The sequence below is a fragment of the Salvelinus sp. IW2-2015 genome, linkage group LG18 (genome assembly GCF_002910315.2).
Source record: "Salvelinus sp. IW2-2015 linkage group LG18, ASM291031v2, whole genome shotgun sequence".
NCBI classification, from domain to species: Eukaryota; Metazoa; Chordata; class Actinopteri; order Salmoniformes; family Salmonidae; genus Salvelinus; species Salvelinus sp. IW2-2015.
The window spans coordinates 46,427,700-46,450,909 of record NC_036858.1 but is presented as its reverse complement, the minus strand read 5'-3'; the positions used below and the strand labels follow the sequence as shown (position 1 = coordinate 46,450,909).

At 44.3% G+C, this 23,210-nt stretch overlaps 1 protein-coding gene across 2 annotated transcripts in view; it reads left to right on the top strand.

The window, feature by feature from the left end:
• The window catches only part of anapc1 (anaphase promoting complex subunit 1), a 59,346-nt gene that overhangs the window by 8,030 nt on the left and 28,106 nt on the right, over positions 1-23,210 (top strand). For both annotated transcript variants that reach the window (XM_024007432.2, XM_024007431.2), the window contains exons 9-21: positions 994-1,214; positions 1,467-1,676; positions 5,762-5,857; positions 5,969-6,059; positions 7,763-7,828; positions 7,912-8,049; positions 8,611-8,751; positions 10,641-10,701; positions 14,862-15,049; positions 15,351-15,425; positions 16,086-16,357; positions 17,493-17,584; positions 17,791-17,939. In XM_024007432.2, coding sequence (XP_023863200.1) covers positions 994-1,214; positions 1,467-1,676; positions 5,762-5,857; positions 5,969-6,059; positions 7,763-7,828; positions 7,912-8,049; positions 8,611-8,751; positions 10,641-10,701; positions 14,862-15,049; positions 15,351-15,425; positions 16,086-16,357; positions 17,493-17,584; positions 17,791-17,939 — 1,800 coding nt within the window. The remainder of the gene's footprint in view (positions 1-993; positions 1,215-1,466; positions 1,677-5,761; positions 5,858-5,968; positions 6,060-7,762; positions 7,829-7,911; positions 8,050-8,610; positions 8,752-10,640; positions 10,702-14,861; positions 15,050-15,350; positions 15,426-16,085; positions 16,358-17,492; positions 17,585-17,790; positions 17,940-23,210) is intronic.

Here is a 23,210-nt window from a genome sequence, read left to right as displayed (position 1 = left end):
CGAGGCAACTCGGGTGAGGGGGAAAAAAACTCACCCAAATGTATAGCCCCGTTGGAAATTATAAATGGACTGTTTGAAAATGTGAAGAAAATCCTAACAATGAAAATAATATATATTTAAAAAAAAAAACTTTCACCTCTAAAACACACTAATTCCCCTAAACTCAATGATTTGAGTTGCTGACATGAATTGACCAGGTCGATGACCTCTTGCAAAGTAGTCGCACATTTCTGTCTTAAACATTATGATTAGGCTACACAGCACACTCTAGATTGGGAGTAATAGATTAAGAGCTCAGACACAGCAATTGTGTTTTCTGGCTGAGTGTACTTAGCACCTATGAACCTAATTAGCGAACCGAGTGTGCACTGATTTAACATTTTAGAATCACGTGAAAAAAGTTGGCAGTCATACATCTACAGCGAGTTGTCCCTAAAACAAAGCACGATGAGTGATTGGCAGACGAACGCTAGATCCACGTTCGTGTGTGAGCCTTAAGTACTCTGAAAGCCAGCCTATGGAACAACCACCCTGGTCTCCCCTATTTACTGTGCATGTTGTTGGAAGATCAACAAATGTGACGATTGGGACACTCAAGTTATACTCCATGATTAGACTATCATAGATGGATTTAAGGTGAGCATTTTTGTCCAATAAATGACTTGCATGTATACATGGTTTTGTTTAGGCATTTTAGTTAGTTTGACATTTTGACAAAGGAAACCAACTGGACCAAATGGGGGTAAAAAATACAATGTAACAAATATTCCAACTCTGACCCGAACTATAGCAACCAAACTGTGTGAAAATGGCACCCGGACCCTGCCCCTTTTTGTTTGCGCACCACCAGGACCACGTCAGACTGATCTAAATTGCTAGTTTGGTCATAGGGTGGGGGCTTTCTGATGAGTTGTGTCTGGGGGGGTTGGAACAGAATCTGTTGCTTGTATATCATTTGAGTTGAACCTTTCACCTTTTAACTCTGTCCCACAGGAGCAGTCCACAGTGCTGAAGTGTCCGGAGCAGGTAGCCACGCCCCAAGGCCTGATGCCACCCAGCTTTCTGACCACACACCTGAGGAACGTCTCCAGGATGGACTCGCCCGGTTCACCCTTTCATTGCCACGCCCTGCACAACCAAAACAGGATGACCTCATCACCAGGCCTCCACTCACGGACACACTCACCCAGCATCTCCAGCATGGCTGCACTCAGGTGAGTTTATACCAGGTGTCTTCAGTTGTGGTCCTCAGTTGTGGTCCTGGAACGCTACAGAGTGCAGGCTTTGAGTCAAATACCCAAAGAGGATGTAAATACCATATACAGTAAACAGGATCTCTGCCGTCCCACAGGATTATACACAGTTTCCGTCAAACATTCACCCTCAAAAGCTCATGACTCATTTACAACCACCACACTATGGACCATAACCAACCATCCTTCTGCGCTCTTCTGACATGTCTGTAGCCGGTCCCACTCCCCTGGCATGGCGGCACCCTCCTTTTCGGTCGCGGCACGGTTTAACATGTCGTACCACTCATCGTCCCCCAGAGGGCACAGCTTCCTGCCCTCGCCCAACAGCACGGCCAATGAGTCTGTGCTGGTCCCGGAGATGGAGCCCATAGTGCCTGACCTATGCATTGAGCAGCTGTGGAGTGAGACGGCTTCCTCCCACAGGTCAGTGTCCGACATTCACCTCTGCACTGCTGGCTACAGTAGTTGTCATGAATCCTGCTCTGGGGTCTAGTTGTTTGAACCACTCCTAGTTTATAATTAGGGCTGGGAATTACCAGGGACCTGACGATACGATATCACGATACTTAGATGCTGATACGATATGTATTGCAATTCTCGCTATTGCATATGTATTGAAATTCGATATTGCGATTTGATGTTTCAAATGTTTTGATGTTTCAATGTTGCTCACTATATACCACCCTGCATACCACTGCTGGCTTGCTTCTGAAGCTAAGCAGGGTTGGTCCTGGTCAGTCTCTGAATGGGAGACCAGGTGCTGCTGGAAGTGGTGTTGGAGGGCCAGTAGGAGGCACTCTTTCCTCTGGTCTAAAAAATATCCCAATGCCCCAGGGCAGTGATTGAGGACACTGCCCTGTGTAGGGTGCCGTCTTTCGGATGGGACGTTAAATGGGTGTCCTGACTCTCTGAGGTCATTAAAGATCTCATGGCACTTGTCGTAAGAGTAGGGATGTTAACCCCGGTGTCCTGGCTAAATTCCCAATCTGGCCCTCTAACCATCACGGTCACCTAATAACCAGTTTACAATTGGCTCATTCATCCCCCTCCTCTCCCCTGTAACTATTCCCCAGGTCGTTGCTGTAAATGAGAACGTGTTCTCAGTCAACTTATCTGGTAAAATAACGGATAAATAAAAAAATATACAGTTGAAGTTGGAAGTTTACATACACTTAGATTGGAGTCATTTAAAACTCAATTTTCAACCACTACACATTTCTTGTTAACAAACTGTAGTTTTGGCAAGTCGGTTAGGACATCTACTTCGTGCAGGGCACAAGTACTTTTTCCAAAAATTGTTTACAGACAGATTATTTCACTTATWATTCACTGTATCACAATTCCAGTGGGTCAGAAGTTTACATACACTAAGTTGACTGTGCCTTTTAAACAGCTTGGAAAATTCCAGAAAATGATGTCATGGCTTTAGAAGCTTCTGATAGGCTAATTGACGTCATTTGAGTCAATTGGAGGTGTACATGTGGATGTATTTCAAGGCCTACCTTCAAACGCAGTGCCTCTTTGCTTGACATCATGGGAAAATAAAAAGAAATCAGCCAAGACCTCAGAAAAACCATTGTAGACCTCCACAAGTCTGGTTCATCCTTGGGAGCAATTTCCAAACGCCTGAAGGTACCACGTTCATCTGTACAAACAATAATACGCAAGTATAAACACCATGGGACCACGCAGCCGTCATACCGCTCAGGAAGGAGACGCGTTCTGTGTCCTAGAGATGAACGTACTTTGGTGCGAAAAGTGCAAATCAATCCCAGAACAAGAGCAAAGGACCTTGTGAAGATGCTGGAGGAAACAGGTACAAAGTATCTATATCCACAGTAAAACGAGTCCTATATCGACATAACCTGAAAGGCTGCTCATCAAGGAAGAAGCCACTGCTCCAAAACCTCCATAAAAAAGCCAGACTACGGTTTGCAACTGCACATGGGGACAAAGATCATACTTTTTGGAGAAATGTCCTCTGGTGTGATGAAACAAAAATAGAACTGTTTGGCCATAATGACCATCGTTATGTTTGGAGGAAAAAGGGGGAGGCTTGCAAGCCGAAGAACACCATCCCAACTGTGAAGCATGGGGGTGGCAGCATCAGGTTGTGGGGGTGCTTTGCTGCAGGAGAGACTGGTGCACTTCACAAAATAGATGGCTCCATGAGGAAGGAAAATTATGTGGATATATTGAAGCAACATTTCAAGACATCAGTCAGGAAGTTAAAGCTTGGTCGCAAATGGGTCTTCCAAATGGACAATGACCCCAAGCATTCTTCCAAAGTTGTGGCAAAATGGCTTAAGGACAACAAAGTCAAGGTATTGGAGTGGCTATCACAAAGCCCTGACCTCAATCCTATAGAAAATTTGTGGGCAGAACTGAAAAAGCGTGTGCGAGCAAGGAGGCCTACAAACCTGACTCAGTTACACCAGCTCTGTCAGGAGGAATGGGCCAAAATTCACCCAACTTATTGTGGGAAGCTTGTGGAAGGCTACCCAAAACGTTTGACCCAAGTTAAACAATTTAAAGGCAATGCTACCAAATACTAATTGAGTGTATGTAAACTTCTGACACACTGGGAAAGTGATGAAATAAATAAATCACTCTCTAGTATTATTCTGACATTTCACATTCTTAAAATAAAGTAGTGATCCTAACTGACCTAAAACAGGGAATTTTTACTAGGATTAAATGTCAGGAATTGTGAAAAACTGAGTTTAAATGTATTTGGCTAAGGTGTATGTAAACTTCCGACTTCAACTGTATCTGCTCCAGAGAGACGAGAGCGCATGAAAATATTTGTCTTGGAAATAAAAGCGCTGAAAACATTTTGGCTCACTATTTGTAAAGAAGAGGAAGAACAAACTATAGGATGAAAAATATCCAGATTTTGATTTTGAAGTCCTATATATATATATATATATATATATATATAGATATATCGTCCCATAATAATATTGCGAAAAAAATCTATGAATGTTTGTCACTATTTTTGTCAGTTAGACACTGCTGATCTTTCCATGTTACTGTGTTTTTTTAGTTGGACTATATTATGATAACATTATCTATTGTCGATGATAGATGACAATTGTGATGCAACAATGGTTTAGCCTATTTGAACTTGACTGACGCAGCGCAGTAAAGAACGGAGTCTTGCATTGCACAGCAGGGCAGCACACAAGTGACGTTCTCAGTAATTTGCCTATTCCTATTTGCTATAGCCTATTTCAATAAATATGTTCTATACAGAACGCAAGAGAGGAATGTAGGACAGACGGAGCAGAGAATTCCACCAAAACAGCACAAAATGTCCAGAAAATATTGTTTGTCTCTCTCTCTCTCTCTCTGTCAGATGTGTGGGCCTCATAGCCTAAACATTTTCATTGGTTTTTATAACGGACACTCCTTAACTATCTTTTCTAGTTGTTTAAAAAAAAACGTAGCCTATGTTCCCTTCTCTCTCCATTCGATACGTTAGGAATATGACTTTGGCCTATAGGCTGCGCTTTCTTTGTTTTATGCATGTCTTTCTCCCGCTCAAACAATGAACGTAACAGAGTTCCATGTCAAAAAGTTGTTTGAATAGCCTAAAAACGTAAGGTAGCCAGGATAATAATAATGAGAGGGAAAAAATCGTATCAATAGCCTATGAATGACAGTTTCATCAAGTTAGAAATGATCTATGGGAAAAACATTCCTCCATGCCAGGTTGAAGACCAAATGGCCAATAACCTATCCTCCTCCGAGGCCTATCATACAATCTTTAAGACAAGTTAAAGTTATGAACAGTAACACATTTCTCAAATAGTCTAACCTGAGAAGGTGTTGTGCTGAAATTGACGCTTTCAAAAATAACAAGAATGAAAGTGTTTAGCCTAGGCATAGGTTTTTCTCAATCATAGCTTTATGAGAGAGAGGACAAACAATATTATTCATTCACCTTTATTTTGAGGCATATAAAGCAATTATTATCCAGTTTTGAAGACGGTAGACTCCATGATCTATAACCTAATCAGACTGTCATGACTCCATCATGTGTGGCCATAATGGGGTCGGCCAATAGGGGCCGATAACATTTTAAATCACAATGTTTTATGGGTACATATTCACGATGGGACAATGGTTGACATCGCTCAACCCTACAGTGTTTACAATATGTTTTTAAATGCTGAAAAATATTTTATTACTCCTAAGGTTGGAATAATTAAAGTCCTGAGAACATATAGCAAAATTGTAATGACATTTCTAGTACCATGGAATCCATAATTGTAGGGCACAATGTGATCATAGGTGTGAGAATGCAATTAAATATATCTTTATTGTCTCTGTGGGGCAATTCTTGTGCTGAATAAATGTACATACATATACACAGCAACTATCCATTTGACAAGGGGAAGATAAAAAATAATTGAACAGTAAATATATGGCTGTTATACAGTTATGGTGTTTAAAGGTGATGCTGTGTGTCTGAGAGAGAGGTTAACAACACTCTGCTTCTACAGGGAGATGAGCTGCCAGGCCTCTAAGGTGTTCATCACCTCTGACTTGTGTGAGAACAAGTACTTGTGCTTCCTCGTGGAGTCCCACCAACAGCTCAGGTCAGGGAACACGCATCTTATCTTTGTAGCTTTCGGTGTCCTATCTCTGTCTTTCTTTCTCAGTCTCAGTAAATCACTCTCTCTCACATGTTGATTTGTTTATCTTCACAGATGTGTAAAATTCATTGAGAGCAACAATCCTTCCCAGCTTATCTTTGCATCTGTTGCCACTATCCCTGCAAAAGACGCAGCACCATTGCAGGTAAAGTCAATTTGACTAATTGCTTTGCGTTTCCCTTAGCGGTGGCAACGATTCTATGTCTCTCAGGACCCAATTAAGCTATTTTAGGCTAGATCTTAATCCTCTACTTATCAAAGGCATACTGTACTTTTATGATGGTCAAGGTCCTATCTTATTGACTGCTTTATTCTGCATGTGTAAAATGGTGTGTTGCTGTGTCCATACAGTGTATTCGGAAAGTATACAGACCCCTTGACTTTTTCCACATTTTGTACCTTACAGCCTTATTCTAAAATGTATTAAATAGTTTCCTTCCCCTCATCAATCTACACACAATACCCCATAATGACCCAAAAATTGTTTTTAGATTTTCTTGCAAATGTATAAAATAAAAAATAACTGAAATATCACATTTACATAACTATTCAGATCCTTTACTCAGTACTTTGTTGAAACAGCTTTTGGCAGTGATTACAGCATCGAGTCTTCTTGGATATGATGCTACAAACTTGGCACACCTGTATTTGGGGAGTTTCTCCCATTCTTCTCTGCGGATCCTCTCAAGCTCTGTCAGGTTGGATGGGGAGTGTTGCTGCACAGCTATTTTCAGGTCTCTCCAGAGATGTTCGATCTTGTTAAAGTCCGAGCTCTGGCTGGGCCACTCAAGGACATTGAGACTTGTCTCGAAGCCACTCCTGCGTTGTCTTGGCTGTGTGCTTAGGGTTGTTGTCCTGTTGGAAGGTGAAGCTTCGTCCCAGTCTGAGGTCCTGAGCGCTCTGGAGCAGGTTTTCATCAAGGATCTCTCTGTACTTTTCTCAGTTAATCTTTCCCTTGATCCTGACTAGTCTCCCAGTCCCTGCCGCTGAAAAACATGTTGCCACAACCATGATTCATAGTAGGGATGGTTCCAGGTTTCCTCCAGATTTGACACTTGGCATTCAGGCCAAAGAGTTCAATCTTGGTTTTATCAGACCAGATGGAGTGGTGGAGTGCTGCAGAGATGGGAGAACCTTCCAGAAGGAAAACCATCTCCACAGAGGAACTCTGGAGCTCTGTCAGTGACCATCAGGTTCTTGGTCACCTCCCTGACCAAGGCCCTTCTCCCCTGATTGCTCTAAGAACAGTCTTGGTTCCAAACTTGATCCATTTAAGAATGATGGAGGCCACTGTGTTCTTGGGGACCTTCAATGCTGCAGACGTACCCTTCCCTAGATCTGTGCCTCGACACAATCCTGTCTTGGAGCTCTACGGACAATTCCTTCTACCTCATGGCTTGGTTTTTGCTCTGACATGCACTGTCAACTGTGGGACCTTGTATAGGCAGGTGTGTGCCTTTCCAAATAATGTCCAATCAATTGAATTTAGCACAGGTGTACTCCAATCAGGATGATCAATGGAAACCGAATGCACCTGAGCTCAATTTTGAGTCTCATAGCAAAGGGTCTGAAATACTAACTTAAATAAGGTATTTTAATTTTTTATACATTTGCAAAAAATTATATAAACTTGTTTTCGCTTTGTCATTAGGGGATTTTGTGTGTGTATTGATAATAAAAAAAATATATTTAATACATTTTAGAATAAGGCTGTAATGTAACAAAATGTTGAAAAAGTCAAGGGGTCTGAATACTTTCCGAATACACTATGTGCTTGTGTACTATGTTATTACATGATTATTACATCATTGGTTTGGTCTCATCTCAAACTGTTACTTTTCCTCTCAGGATATAGATGCCATGCTAGTTCTGGAAGCCAATGGAAGCTTGGTTCTGTACACTGGAGTGACGAGGGTAACTAGAAAGTAGTGCTCACACTGTTTAAATGTGTTTATTGGTGATGCAAGTTCAATTGGTAAAATGTGGTCTGTCCACAGGTGAGCAAGGTGTTTGTTCCTGGCCTCCTGTCTCCCACCTTCAGCCTGTCCAACCACGTAACCCACCTGAGTACCCCCATGGACAGTGTGAGCACTCCCGCCAAGGCCACAGGGAGACACATAGGAAGACTAGAGGAGGTACCACTGAAACCTGAGATAGGGGTGTATATCTATTGGGTTGGTTATTAGAATGATAAGTGCAATTGCAATGAATGCATCAAAATAATTAAGCTGCTGTCATGGAAATTAAGTCAGATTGCTATGACAGAGTATAACTAACCACCAAACTGAAAGCAGGTAGTTAATGGAAATGGTGCAATCTCAATATGAATTACAGTGAAGAACTGCTGTCCCTCTGACGTCCCTCCATTGACAGTAGAGTGAAGCTGCAGTATTAGTCTGCAGTAGACCAGCCAGTGACTAATGGAGACTATATTATGGATCCTGATCAATACTCTAATTAGATTTAAACTTCAGACTGTGTGACGTCTGTTTTTTAAGGATATAGATTGGGAGAAACGAACAGTAGATGAATCAATTTAATATATGTTGCATTCATTACGGAATTGCTTTAGAAGGTAGAGTTGAAGTGTATGGATTAGTTCCCCTAACTTGCCACAAATTATCTTGATTGTGTCTATATATCCTGGGTAGCTGAGTTCTTGTTTGTCCCTCCTCCACTCCCTTCCTGTTGGCCAGGTGGCCATGCCCTCCCCTGTATCAGAGCTGAGGGGCTTCACCAAGCACCACGAGACCTCCTGGCTGGGCGACTACACCTTTCAACAGTCTGTACCCTACATCCACGCCCTCAGAGACCCCGTCAGCAGCAGAGTCACCCTGGTGTGTGTGTGTGTGGGGGTCGGTGGGTGGTTGGGTGTGTGTGTGTGGGGGTCGGTGGGTGGTTGTGTGGTGTGGGGGGGTCGTGGGTGGTTGGGTGTGTGTGGGGGGGGTCGGTGGGTGGTTGGGTGTGTGTGTGTGGGGTCGGTGGGTGGTTGGGTGTGTGTGTGTGGGGGTCGGTGGGCGGTTGGGTGTGTGTGTGTGGGGGTCGGTGGGGCGGTTGGGTGTGTGTGTGTGGGGGTCGGTGGGCGGTTGGGTGTGTGTGTGTGGGGGTCGGTGGGCGGTTGGGTTGTGTTGTGTGGGGGTCGGTGGGCGGTTGGGTGTGTGTGTGTGGGGTCGGTGGGCGGTTGGTGTGTGTGTGTGTGGGGGTCGGTGGGCGGTTGGGTGTGTGTGTGGTGGGGGTCGGTGGGCGGTTGGGTGTGTGTGTGTGGGGGTCGTGGGCGGTTGGGTGTGTGTGTGTGGGGGTCGGTGGGCGGTGGGTGTGTGTGTGTGGGGTCGGTGGGCGGTTGGGTGTTGTGGGTGTGGGGTCGGTGGGTGGTTGGGTGTGTGTGTGTGGGGTCGGTGGGTGGTTGGGTGTGTGTGTGTGGGGGTCAGTGGGTGGTTCTGTTGGGGGTGTGGGGATGTCGGTGGGTGGTTGGGTGTGTGGCTGGTGTGGTATGTGGTGGTGGGGGGGGTTCGGTGGGTGGCTGTGTGTGTGTGTGTGTGTGTGGTGGGGGGGTTCGGCGGGTGGCTGGGTGTGTGTGTCTGTGGTGGGGGGGCGGTGGCCTGGGTGTGTTTTGTGGGGGTCGGTGGGTGGTTGGGTGTGTGGGGGTCGGTGGGTGGTTGGGTGTGTATCTTGGGTGTGGGTGGTTGGGTGTGTGTGGGTCGGTGGGTGGGTGGGTGGTGTGTGTGTGTGGTGGGGGGGGGTCGGTGGGTGGCTGGGTGTGTGTGTCTGGTGGGGGGGCCGGTGGCTGGGTGTGTGTGTGGGGGTCGGTGGGTGGTTGGTGTGTGAGGGTCGGTGGCTGGTGTGTGTGTGTGTGTGGTGGGGGGGGGTCGGTGGGTGGCTGTGTGTGTTGTGCGTGTGGTCGGTGTGTGGCTGGGTGTGTGTGTGTGTGTGGTGGGGGGGGAGGTGGGTGGCTGGGTGTGTGTGTGGGTGGTTGGTGTGTGGGTGGGTGTTGGGGTGTGGTGTGGTGGGTCGGTGGGTGTTGGGTGTGTGTGGGTGGTTGTGTGGGTGGTTGTGTCGGTGGGTGGTTGGGTGTGTGTGTGTGTTGTGTGGGTGGGTGGTTGGGGGTGTGTGTCGGTGTGTGGTTGGGTGTGTGGGTCGGTGGGTTGTTGGGTGTGTGTATGTATTGATATGAGTGAAAGGTGGAGGGTATAATGAGTTTGAGTCTGGCTGGTTGATATGTGAGTACTTAGACCTCCAGGGGTGAATGTTTTTTAAGCGGACACTAATTGAACAGCTTAATTTGATGAATTGGAATGGAGAAAAGCTCAGCCTGTGTACAGAACTGAGCACCAGAGGCCTGTCAGTATGGTTACTGGGTCCAATAAGGTTACAATTCTCTTGGTGGACATCGCTACCTGCAGGGGCAGTTTTGTCAAGACCGGTAAAGACATGCCGCTCAGCCAAGGGACCTTTTTCCTCTCAGACCTGTCAGTCATTTTCAAGCTCTTTTGAGAGAGCCCCTCTTGACTGAGATGTTTATTTTTTAAGATTTTAACTGTCAAAGTCCAACTGCATATGTTATGACATGTCAAATTGATTCGATTTTTTATCCCTTGATGTCATTTATGTCAAATGATTTAATTGATCAAAGCTTTCAAGAGTTGACTGAAAGGTAGTGTGTAGACATCTCTAACTTATGGTGAAATGATCTATATCCCTCTGATTCATATGTTATTTTTTTTTGTAGGAGCTAAGCAACGGCACAATGCTGAGGATAACTATCCCTGAAATTGCTACCTCAGAGCTGGGTAAGTTTTAACACAACAATGTGCAAAACCAATGTGCGTGACAAGATATTGTGTATTGGATTAGGTGTCTCACACAGCTGAGTCATCCAGCGTTGATGGCCTGAAAATTGGGTTTAAGTGCTGCCAGCCTCCCGCTGTCACATTGACGTAAACCTAAGGGGACCCCAACCCACTGTTCCTCGCTCGTACTTACACACTCACCATTCCCCTACACACACTTGACATCCCCCACCCACTCTCATTTCTCCTGTCATGCCACATGACGTACACACACAGTGACTATATACATTCCATTCTATCTGGGTAAGCCACAGCATTACCCAGATATTACCTATCAGCATTACCTATCACAGGGTAAGCCATTGGCTTCCTATTCCGCAACAAAGCATCCTTCACTCATGCTGCCAAACATACCCTTGTAAAACTGACCATCCTACCAATCCTCGACTTCGGTGATGTCATTTACAAAATTGCCTCCAAAACCCTACTCAATAAATTGGATGCAGTCTATCACAGTGCCATCCGTTTTGTCACCAAAGCCCCATATACTACCCACCACTGCGACCTGTACACTCTCGTTGGCTGGCCCTCGCTTCATACTCGTCGCCAAACCCACTGGYTCCAGGTCATCTACAAGACCCTGCTAGGTAAAGTCCCCCCTTATCTCAGCTCGCTGGTCACCATAGCAGCACCTACCTGTAGCACGCGCTCCAGCAGGTATATCTCTGGTCACCCCCAAAACCAATTCTTCCTTTGGCCGCCTCTCCTTCCAGTTCTCTGCTGCCAATGACTGGAACGAACTACAAAAATCTCTGAAACTGGAAACACTTATCTCCCTCACTAGCTTTAAGCACCAGCTGTCAGAGCAGCTCATAGATTACTGCACCTGTACATAGCCCATCTATAATTTAGCCCAAACAACTACCTCTTTACCTACTGTATTTATTTATTTATTTTGCTCCTTTGCACCCCATTATTTCTATCTCTACTTTACACTTTCTTCCACTGCAAACCAACCATTCCAGTGTTTTTTTTATTTTTTACTTGCTATATTGTATTTACTTCGCCACCATGGCCTTTTTATATTTTTATTTATTTATATATATATTTTGTTTGCCTTCACCTCCCTTATCTCACCTCACTTGCTCACATTGTATATAGACTTATTTTTCACTGTATTATTGACTGTATGTTTGTTTTACTCCATGTGTAACTATGTGTTGTTGTATGTGTCGAACTGCTTTGCTTTATGTTGGCCAGGTCGCAATTGTAAATGAGAATGTGTTCTCAATTTGCCTACCTGGTTAAATAAAGGTGAAATAAAAATAAATAAATAAAAATTACGAAGGCATCACCACAGCAGCTACTCCACACTAGGCAGTTGTAGTTGCTGTTTGTTATGGTGGGATTCCCATGCCCTTATTCAGCCAAATATTCGATTGGGCCCTGGAGTGTCGATTCTCCAGCTCAGTTGGGGGGGGCGGGGGATGCTCTGGAACATGTTGATGAGGGTGGAAAGGAGGGAAGGGGGAGTAGATGAGAGGGAGAGATGATTCTGCTCCGTTCCTATCCTGCCCAATGACATGCTCTGTAGTGCTGGTATATAATGGAAGTCTGTGTTCAGGTATATTATTGCTTAAGCAAAAGACCATTTCTGTTCCTGTCAGTAAGTGGGTATATTGACCTTGCTTCCTTGCGTTTGTGCGTGAAGAGTCTGTGACAGTAATATCTAAAGATGGGTACTTTTTTTTGTAAATGACTTTATGTATGGCGACCTATACTGAAACCATGCATGTCTTTCCTGTGGCGACATTTGAGCCTCTGCTGACGCAGCCTTATCCACCAGTGCATGCATGTACTGTAAAACATGCTGTGGCTCATCTTTCTACCCAGCTGTAGATAAGTGTAATAGCGTATCATTTTACACTGTAATTGAGGAAATGGAGCACTCGGGTGTACCGGTATTTGCCTTACAACCCTAATTGGCTTTTTGTGCGTTTTTTAAGGTCTCTGTCTTTGTTTAAACCATGAACTTTCGACTCTTTGATTCCACATCTTTTGTTTTGTGAAACCACTACTGATTACAGCGTAGTGTTGTTCCCAGTTCCCACATATTAGTGCCTAATTGATCCAAAAGCCAGGACTTCTCAGTCTAATGAAATGGCATTTCTCCTGCTTTGCCTTGACCTTTTGGAGTTTGTTGTCCAATTAGAGATTGCGGGTGGAGTTAATTACCTGTATGATTGGGTGGACCTGGGAGACGACACGGACACTAATCACAGACCTTCGTGTAATTTGATGTCAATGTAGGCACAATGAATATATGTACTGAACAAAAATATAAACACAACATGCAACAAGTTAAAATCAGTCACTTAAAATAAATTCATTTGGCCCTAATCTATGGATTTCACATGACTGGGAATACAGATATGCATCTGTTGGTCACAGATGCCTTTAAAAATAAAAAGGGGGCATGGATTAGAAAAACAGCAGTATCTGGTGTGACCACCATTTGCCTCATGCAGCGTGACACATCTCCTTCGCGTAGAGTTGATCAGGCTGTTGATTGTGGCCTGTGGAATGTTGTCCCACTCCTCTTCATTGGCTGTGCGAAGTTCCTGGATATTGGCGGGAACTAGGACATGCTGTCATACTTGTTGATTCAGAGCATCCTTAACAAGCTCAATTGGTGACATTTCTGGTGAGTATGCAGGCCATGGGAAGAACTGGGACATTTTCAGCTTCCAGGAATTGTGTACAGATCCTTACGACATGGGGCCGTGCATGAACATGCTGAAACATGAGGTGATGGCGGCAGATGAATGGCACGACAATGGGCCTCAGGAACCTTGTTACGGTATCTCTGTTTGAAATTGCCATCGATAACATACAATTGTGTTCGTTGTCCGTAGCTTATGCCTGCCCATACCATAACCCCACCATGGGGCACTCTGTTCACAACGTTGACATCCGCGAACCGCTGGTTCACATGACGCCATACACGTGGTCTGCGGTTGTGAGGCCAGTTGGACATACTGCCAAATTCTCGAAAAACGATGTTGGAGGAGGCAGCTTATGGTAGAGAAATGAACATTACATTCTCTGGTAACAGCTCTGGTGAACATTCCTGCAGCCAGCATGCCAATTGCACGCTCCTTCAAAACTTGAGACATCTGTTGTGGTGTTTGACAAACCGGCACTTTTTCGAGTGGCCTTTTATAAAGCTCCTTTCTGTGTTTGCAAACATTGCTGCACGAGGGCGACGCGCACAAGGTGGTGGCAGAACACAGGGGAGTTCTTATAGAACGCCAGCAACAACAAAAAAAGTATTTTGAGTGCATTTCACACTACTTTAGGATTCTAATAGGATTTTGAGGCTTGTATGAATGTCCTGCCTTAAATAATGTTTGTCATCGCAAATTAATTGCATTATACTTAAACACTTCAACCAGTAAAATGGTTCTTTGGCTGGCTTTTGCTACAGCCTATGTCAATGACCGTTAGCATTCTAGCTAACAACTGCTGCATCCTAAATAGTTATTTAACAAAGATCACAACCAAATATAGTCTTAGCGACTGTTAAAGAAGGAATCAAAACATAATTTGTAACCGTGTGAGAACCCAAAAATGTGTTTTGTTTAGAAGTAATAAAAAAGGTAAATCTAGGCCATGTTGAATGGGCTCAGATGGTGAAAGCTTTCTTACTGCAGCCAAGAGTTGCGCGCATCTGTGCGTGACATCAGTGTGTTGTGAACTGTAAAGGGGTCAATCCACCCTAGCACAAGGTGGCTGCTGTTTAAGCTGCTTCTAGATATGTGTCAGGTGGCTGGATTGTCTTGGCTAAAGAGAAATGCTCACTAACAGGGATGTAAACAAATTTGTACACAACATTTGAGAGAAATAAGCCTTTTTTGCATATGGAACTTTTCTGTGAAATTTTATTTCAACTCATGAAACATGGGACCAACACTTTACATGTTGCGTTTATATTTTTGTTCAGTGTAGATCTTTTTTTTTTAACCACGCCACTTTAAAAAAACATGACAGTTATATAAATCAGCACAAGTTTGATACATACAAATGTACATTTTCTGTGTGAAATGGATGTAATTGTGCACCGTCTTACATATGCTTCCTAATCCCCCTCGTGTCCGTAGTGAGGAAGTGCCTCCAGGCGGTGCGCTTCATCCTGCCCAAGGAAACGGCCATGAAGGTGCTGATAAAGTGGTACAACATCTACAACGCCCCCGGGGGGCCCAGCGCACACCTGGAGTGGAACCTGTTTGTCACCTGCTTCATGACTCTCATGGGCTACAACACAGAGCGGCTGGGCTGGACACGTAACGTGAGTCGCCTTGGCAACGGTGCTGTCATTCACAGGAGAGGGAGTGACTTAAAGTAGAGAGTTCAGATCCCGTTAGGAGGATAGTCTTACTGAATGTACAGTATACCCAAGTACATAGAAGTTCCTCAATCTAGGTCATACCGATGTCACCTTAGCCTGCACATCTCTGAAATCCAGACATGGAGACTAAGCCACAAATGGTAGGTTGGCAAGGCAACACAGGAAGGACCTATGTTGTTTATCAGATGGTTAATTGGTCTGTAGCCCTACCATGCTCTTGACCTTTGTTTTCACCCCACAGCTCCATTTTGAAGTGTCCCTCTCTCCTGTGATCGCACCAAAGAAGGCCCGGCCTTCGGACACAGGGTCTGATGAGGTAGGTAGGGGTTACCCCCGTAGACCATGCTTTACGTGGAAAGCATAAGACTATTCATGTTACTCTCAAGCTCTGAATCCAGACAGAGGCTAAAAGGAGGTAGCGATGAGGTCAACTTATGAGTGAATTCGCTTTTCTGTCATGCATAATAAGCATTTCAGTAATATGTTGAGTTCATATACAGGCCACTACTTTGAAATGGTTGAAATCTGCTCCAAGTGCACTGTTATTTATAGATGTATAAAAAACTAAAGTATTGAAGATGATGGTTAGGTTGATAAATAACCTGTAGTCCATCTTACCTTCATCTGTTTGCCCTGTGCATTATAAATTAATGTGGTATGTTAGTGGTGTTGTGGAGGGAAAGTGGCGCTCTGCTGTAGCATGGAATCCTGGAAGGGGTCATGGCCCAGGGTTAAGGGTGCACAGTTGAACTGGGGAGGTGTCGTGTAGAGTTCACCCTCTGGCTGAGAGCTGTTACTTAAGAAAGGAAGTGCATGTTGGGAAACTGCTGATTCAGACCAGGCACAAATATTGGTCCTTAACCCACTGACCTTTTTGTATGTGTGGCTTTGGGCCCTGTTTCTGTGTATGCATTTAATTTAAGTGTGAGTGTTTCTGTGTGGCTTTGTGCGTGTGTCTATGCATATAATCCACCAGGACTGGGACTACATGTGGTGCTCAGACTACCACAGACAGGTGGTGTTCAGGCATGCGTGTGGTGCTGTGAGTCTGGAGTCCACCGACACCTCTGGCTGTGAAGAGTCTCTGTCTTCCACCCCTGCCCTGCGTCTGGACCCCTCTGCCCCACTCTTCCCCCACATCCCAGCCCTGTTCTACGTGCTGCACTTGCTCTATGAGGAGCTGAAGCTGGACGAGCTGCAGAGGAGCGGGGGGCGATCACTGGTGGGCCTTCTGCAACAGCTGGCCAGGTACTGGTGCTCTGTCTTCACAATCTAGGTTAACGCTCTTAAATAATCTTGGAAACCCATAAATAAAACCTTGCGTAATTGCGTCAGATGCTCGATTAGGTTCTAGGGAGATGAGAAAAGAAAATATACTAATGAGACTAGTGAAGGTCCCCCCCCTAAACGTAAACTCTCAGCCAAAGTATGTGCCAAATGTCCCCTCTCCCTCTGAAATTCAAGAGATGTGAAATCGTAATTTTTCCAAATAATAATTGAAGGAATCTGCACACCAGAACAAAGTTCCTCGTTAGTTGTCGCATCCCACAGTCTATTGACAGACACCTGGATAACATCCTGTCCACGAGAGAATTACTCTCAAATGACTCCAGTTAAATGTTGTGGATTTATTATTGTCACTCGGATAGCGATGGCCATTCAGAGGCGAACTAAAGCGACAGGTCGCAGGTGCATCTTTTCAATTCAGATATTCAATTCAGAACGAACACAACAATTTCATGAAGCTGTTAAACATTTAAATGGAGAAGTATGTCCGATGAGTCACTGCTCAATAAAACCTGATGAGTTTGGTCTCTCCTAAAACGTTAATATTACCAGGATAAGAAAATGGCATTAAAACGGTTTCAAGTGTGTCAAGTGACCTCGTCAACAGTCCCATTTTACATTTAAAAGAAGAGCTGAAGTGGGAGAATCAACTGGCACTTGAATTGCTTAGTGCTTATTTGGGCCTTGTTTTATTGTCCTGGTCATTTAGTATTACCAGGCTGGTTGACACAACAGTTGGTGCTTCAGCCAATTAATAATTGTATTCACTGTCATTGCCATACATACTGTACAAAGAGATACAGTAGCTAAACCAAAGCACAGACCAATCTGGTAACCCGGCTAGGCCTGTACCGTAATGACCTCACTACATCTAACCCAGCCTGAAACCCCCACGTTAGTACTAGAAGTTTACGTGGGTGTTCGCTTAGTCATAGTTCTGATTGGTTTATCTGCTTCTGGTTGTGGTTAGCTGTCTGTGTAAGTGCTTCACGGTGAGGGTAGAGCAGGTTGGGTATTAAAAGTATTGATTCAATGGCTCAGGTTAGATTAACAGCCCCTCTTATGACCTGCTAATTGTTGTACTGTTTATTAAAAGGGATCTGCAGCTGGAGGAGTATATCGATCTGTACTGGCGAGATTACCCCTCATTCATCACCACGTTCAAGGAGTCCTGCATCATAGATCAGGGTAAGAGGCAAATCAACTTCTAAAGCATGTGTAGTCCTCTCTGCTCACGTAGAAGAGAGGGCATGTCTACCACTTTGACTTTTCATTTTCTTGATATTGATTGAAAGGATGGTCTGACTGAGTGATAAGGACAGGTGTGTCTGTAGTCGCAGAGCCTGTTGTGACACTTTGAATGACAGTCTCCGTGGCCCCTCCCTCTCCTGCAGCCCAGATGGAGCAGATGCTGCGTCCGTCCTTCCTGAGGGCGGAGCCTCCGTGCGTGTTCAGCTGGCTCAGCAGCTGTCTGAGGGGTGAGGAGGTAGCACCCTTCCCCTACCTGCCCGGCATCTGTGAGAGAACCAAACTACTGGTGCTGGTATGCTATCATCGTCTATCTTTTCTAACTTTGCCTCATGATGACAAGGGAAATTGATGACACCGTCTATCGCTAGGGATATGAATACAATACACTTTTTTTCTCAAGGGACAATGGCCATGCAGGTGGGAGTTTTAGAGTTGGGTTGCGATATAGACATCTCCAATAGGGGGTGCCACAGACAACTGAAAACCCTATTAGGGAATTACTATTTATGTTGTCCTTGGTGTTGTGTGAGGAAAGTAGATTTCCCATCACCTTGGTTAGCTACAGCATGTGTGCCCAGCTAGATGACCTCACCACCTGACTGACATGTTATATAAATACTGTTTGGACAACAAATAATTCCTGAATATTTTGAGTGACCAATGTCAACACGTAGCCATTCGTGTTCTAAATAAACATTCTACTCCCTGGGTTGGTTTGCGGGCCCTAGCCCCTGTGTTGCCAATGGCAGTTTCTGTTCAAACATGATTTCCCAATTAAAAGGGGTCATCAAGCATTGACACACACACACACACACACTGCTTAAATGTCAAAGGGAGAGAGAAAGGCATTTTGCCTATTCGTAAAGACTAGGGATGTGCATCTCTCCTTTCCTTCGATTCGATGGGCATCTACATACAGTTGAAGTTGGAAATTTACATACACTTAGGTTGGAGTCATTAACTCGTTTTTCAACCACTCCACAAATGTCTTGTTAACAAACTATAGTTTTGGCAAGTCGGTTAGGACATATACTTCGTGCATGACACAAGTCATTTTTCCAACAATTGTTTACAGACTTATAATTCACTGTATCACAATTCTAGTGGGTCAGAAGTTTACATACACTAAGTTGACTGTGCCTTTAAACAGTTTGGAAAATTCCAGAAAATTATTTCATGGCTTTAGAAGCTTCTGATAGGCTAATTGACATCATTTGAGTCAATTGGAGGTGTACCTGTGGATGTATTTCAAGGCCTTACCTTCAAACTCAGTGCCTCTTTGCTTGACATCATGGGAAAATCAAAAGAAATCAGCCAAGACCTCAGAAAAAAATTGTAGACCTCCACAAGTTTGGTTCATCCTTGGGAGCAATTTCCAAACGCATGGAGGTACCACGTTCAAATTAAATCCAAGTGTATTTGTCACGTCCGCCGAACACAACAGGTGTAGACCTTACAGTGAAATGCTTACTTACAGGCTCTAACCAATAGTGCAACAAAGCTGTTTGGTGAACAGTAGGTAAGTAAAGAAATAAAACAACAGTAAAAAGACAGGCTATATACAGTAGCGAGGCTATAAAAGTAGTGAGGCTACATACAGACACCGGTAAGTCAGGCTGATTGAGATAGTATGTACAGTGAGGGAAAAAAGTATTTGATCCCCTGCTGATTTTGTACGTTTGCCCACTGACAAAGAAATGATCTGTCTATAATTTTAATGGTAGGTTTATTTGAACAGTGAGAGACAGAATAACAACAAAAAAATCCTGAAAAACGCATGTCAAAAAAGTTATAAATTGATTTGCATTTTAATGAGGGAAATAAGTATTTGACCCCCTCTCAATCAGAAAGATTTCTGGCTCCCAGGTGTCTTTTATACAGGTAACGAACGGAGATTAGGAGCACACTCTTAAAGGGAGTGCTCCTAATCTCAGTTTGTTACCTGTATAAAAGATACCTGTCCACAGAAGCAATCAATCAATCAGATTCCAAACTCTCCACCATGGCCAAGACCAAAGAGCTCTCCAAGGATGTCAGGGACAAGATTGTAGACCTACATAAGGCTGGATTGGGCTACAAGACCATCGCAAAGCAGCTTGGTGAGAAGGTGACAACAGTTGGTGCGATTATTCGCAAATGGAAGAAACACAAAAGAACTGTCAATCTCCCTTGGCTTGGGGCTCCATGCAAGATCTCACCTCGTGGAGTTGCAATGATCATGAGAACGGTGAGGAATCAGCYCAGAACTACACRGGAGGAYCTTGTCAATGATCTCAAGGCAGCTGGGACCATAGTCACCAAGAAAACAATTGATAACATACTACGCCGTGAAGGACTGAAATCCTGCAGCGCCCGCAAGGTCCCCCTGCTCAAGAAAGCACATATACATGCCCGTCTGAAGTTTGCCAATGAACATCTGAATGATTCAGAGGACAACTGGGTGAAAGTGTTGTGGTCAGATGAGACCAAAATGGTGCTCTTTGGCATCAACTCAACTCGCCGTGTTTGGAGGAGGAGGAATGCTGCCTATGACCCCAATAATACCATCCCCACTGTCAAACATGGAGGTGGAAACATTATGCTTTGGGGGTGTTTTTCTGCTAAGGGGACAGGACAACTTCACCGCATCAAAGGGACGATGGACGGGGCCATGTACCGTCAAATCTTGGGTGAGAACCTCCTTCCCTCAGCCAGGGCATTGAAAATGGGTCATGGATGGGTATTCCAGCATGACATTGACCCAAAACACACGGCCAAGGCAACAAAGGAGTGGCTCAAGAAGAAGCACATTAAGGTCCTGGAGTGGCCTAGCCAGTMTCCARACCTTAATCCCATAGAAAATCTGTGGAGGGAGCTGAAGGTTCGAGTTGCCAAACGTCAGCCTCRAAACCTTAATGACTTGRAGAAGATCTGCAAAGAGGAGTGGGACAAAATCCCTCCTGAGATGTGTGCAAACCTGGTGGCCAACTACAAGAAACGTCTGACCTCTGTGATTGCCAACAAGGGTTTTGCCACCAAGTACTAAGTCATGTTTTGCAGAGGGGTCAAATACTTATTTCCCTCATTAAAATGCAAATCAATTTCTATCTTTTTTGACATGCATTTTTCTGGATTTTTTTGTTGTTATTCTGTCTCTCACTGTTCAAATATACCTACCATTAAAATTATAGATGGATCATTTCTTTGTCAGTGGGCAAACGTACAAAATCAGCAGGGGATCAAATACTTTTTTCCCTCACTGTACATATGGTTAAAGTGACTATGCATAAGCCGATGTGCGGGAGCATTGGTTGGTCGGCCCAATTGAGGTAGAATGTACATGAATTTATAAGATAAAGTGACTGCATATATGATAATCAGAGAGTAGCAGCAGCGTAAAAAGGGGGTTGGATGGGGGGGGGTTGGGGGGGGCACACTGTGGATAGTCCGTGTAGCCATTTGATTACCTGTTCAGGAGTCTTATGGCTTGGGAGTAAAAACTGTTTGTCCTAGACTTGGCACTCTGGTACCGCTTGCCATGCGGTAGAACAGAGAACAGTCTATGACTGGGGTGGCTGGGGCCTTTGACAATTTTTAGGGCCTTCCTCTGACACCGCCTGGTGTAGAGGTCCTGGATGCAGGCAGCTTAGCCTCAGTGATGTACTGGGCCGTACGCACTACCCTCTGTAGTGCCTTGCGGTCAGAGGCCGAGCAACTGCCGTACCAGGCAGTGATGCAACCAGTCAGGATGCTCTTGTGTTGTCAGGATGTTGCAGGATGTTGCAGCTGTAGAACCTTTTGAGGATCTGAGGACCCATGCCAAATCTGTTTAGTTTCCTGAGGGGGAATAGGCTTTGTTGTGCCCTCTTCGCGATTGTCTTGGTGTGTTTGTACCTTTCTAGTTTGATGTTGATGTGGACACCAAGGAACTTGAACTTTCATCTGGACAAACAATAGTGCGCAAGTATAAACACCATGGGACCACGCAGCCGTCATACCGCTCAGGAAGGAGACCGTCCCAACCGTGAAGCACTGGGGTGGCAGCATCATGTTGTGGGGGTGCTTTGCTGCAGTACACCTTAGCCAAATATATTTGAACTCAGTTTTTCACAATTCCTGACATTTAATCCTAGTAAAAAATCCCTGTCTTAGGTCAGTTAGGATCACCACTTTATTTTAAGAATGTGAAATGTCAAAATTATAGTAGAGAGAATTTTTTTTTTCAGCTTTTATTGCTTTCATCACATTCCCAGTGGGTCAGAAGTTTACATACACTAAGTTGACTGTGCCTTTAAACAGCTTGAAAAATTCCAGAAAATGATGTAATGGCCTTAGAAGCTTCTGATAGGCTAATTGACATCATTTGAGTCAATTGGAGGTGTACCTGTGGATGTATTTAAAGGCCTACCTTCAAACTCAATCCCTCTTTGCTTGACATCATGGGAAAATCAAAAGAAATCAGCCAAGACCTCAGAAAAAAATTGTAGACCTCCACAAGTTTGGTTCATCCTTGGGAGNGTTTTTCACAATTCCTGACATTTAATCCTAGTAAAAAATCCCTGTCTTAGGTCAGTTAGGATCACCACTTTATTTTAAGAATGTGAAATGTCAAAATTATAGTAGAGAGAATTTTTTTTTTCAGCTTTTATTGCTTTCATCACATTCCCAGTGGGTCAGAAGTTTACATACACTCAAATAGTATTTGGTAGCATTGGCTTTAAATTGTTTAACTTGGGTCAAACGTTTCGGGTATCCTTCCACAAGCTTCCCACAATAAGTTGGATGAATTTTGATCCGTTCCTCCTGACAGAGCTGGTGTAACTGAGTCAGGTTTGTAAGACCTCCTTGCTCGCACACGCTTTTTCAGTTCTGCCCACAACATTTCTATGGGATTGAGGTCAGGGCGTTGTGATGGCCACTCCAATACCTTTACTTTGTTGTCCTTAAACCATTTTGCCACAACTTTGGAAGAATGCCTTGGGTCATTGTCCATTTGAAAGACCCATTTGCGACCAAGCTTTAACTTCCTGACTGATGTCGTGAGATGTTGCTTCAATATATCCACATAATTTTCCTTCCTCATGAAGCCATCTATTTTGTGAAGTGCACCAGTCCCTCCTGCAGCAAAGCACCCCCACATCATGATGCTGCCACCCCCGTGCTTCACAGTTGAGATGGTGTTCTTCGGCTTGCAAGCCTCCCCCTTTTTCCTCCAAACATAACGATGGTCATTATGGCCAAACAGTTATATTTTTGTTTAATCAGACCAGAGGACATTTCTACAAAAAGTACAGTCTTTGTCCCCATGTGCAGTTGCAAACCGTAAGTCTGGTTTATTATTGCAGTTTTGGAGCAGTGGCTTCTTCCTTGCTGAGCGGCCTTTCAGGTTATGGCGATATAGGACTCGTTTTACTGTGGATATAGATACTTTTATACCTGTTTCCTCCAGCATCTTCACAAGGTTCTTTGCTGTTGTTCTGGGATTGATTTGCACTTTTCACACCAAAGTACGTTAATCTCTAGGAGACAGAACGCGTCTCTTTCCTGGGCGGTATGACGGCTGCGTGGTCCCATGGTGTTTATA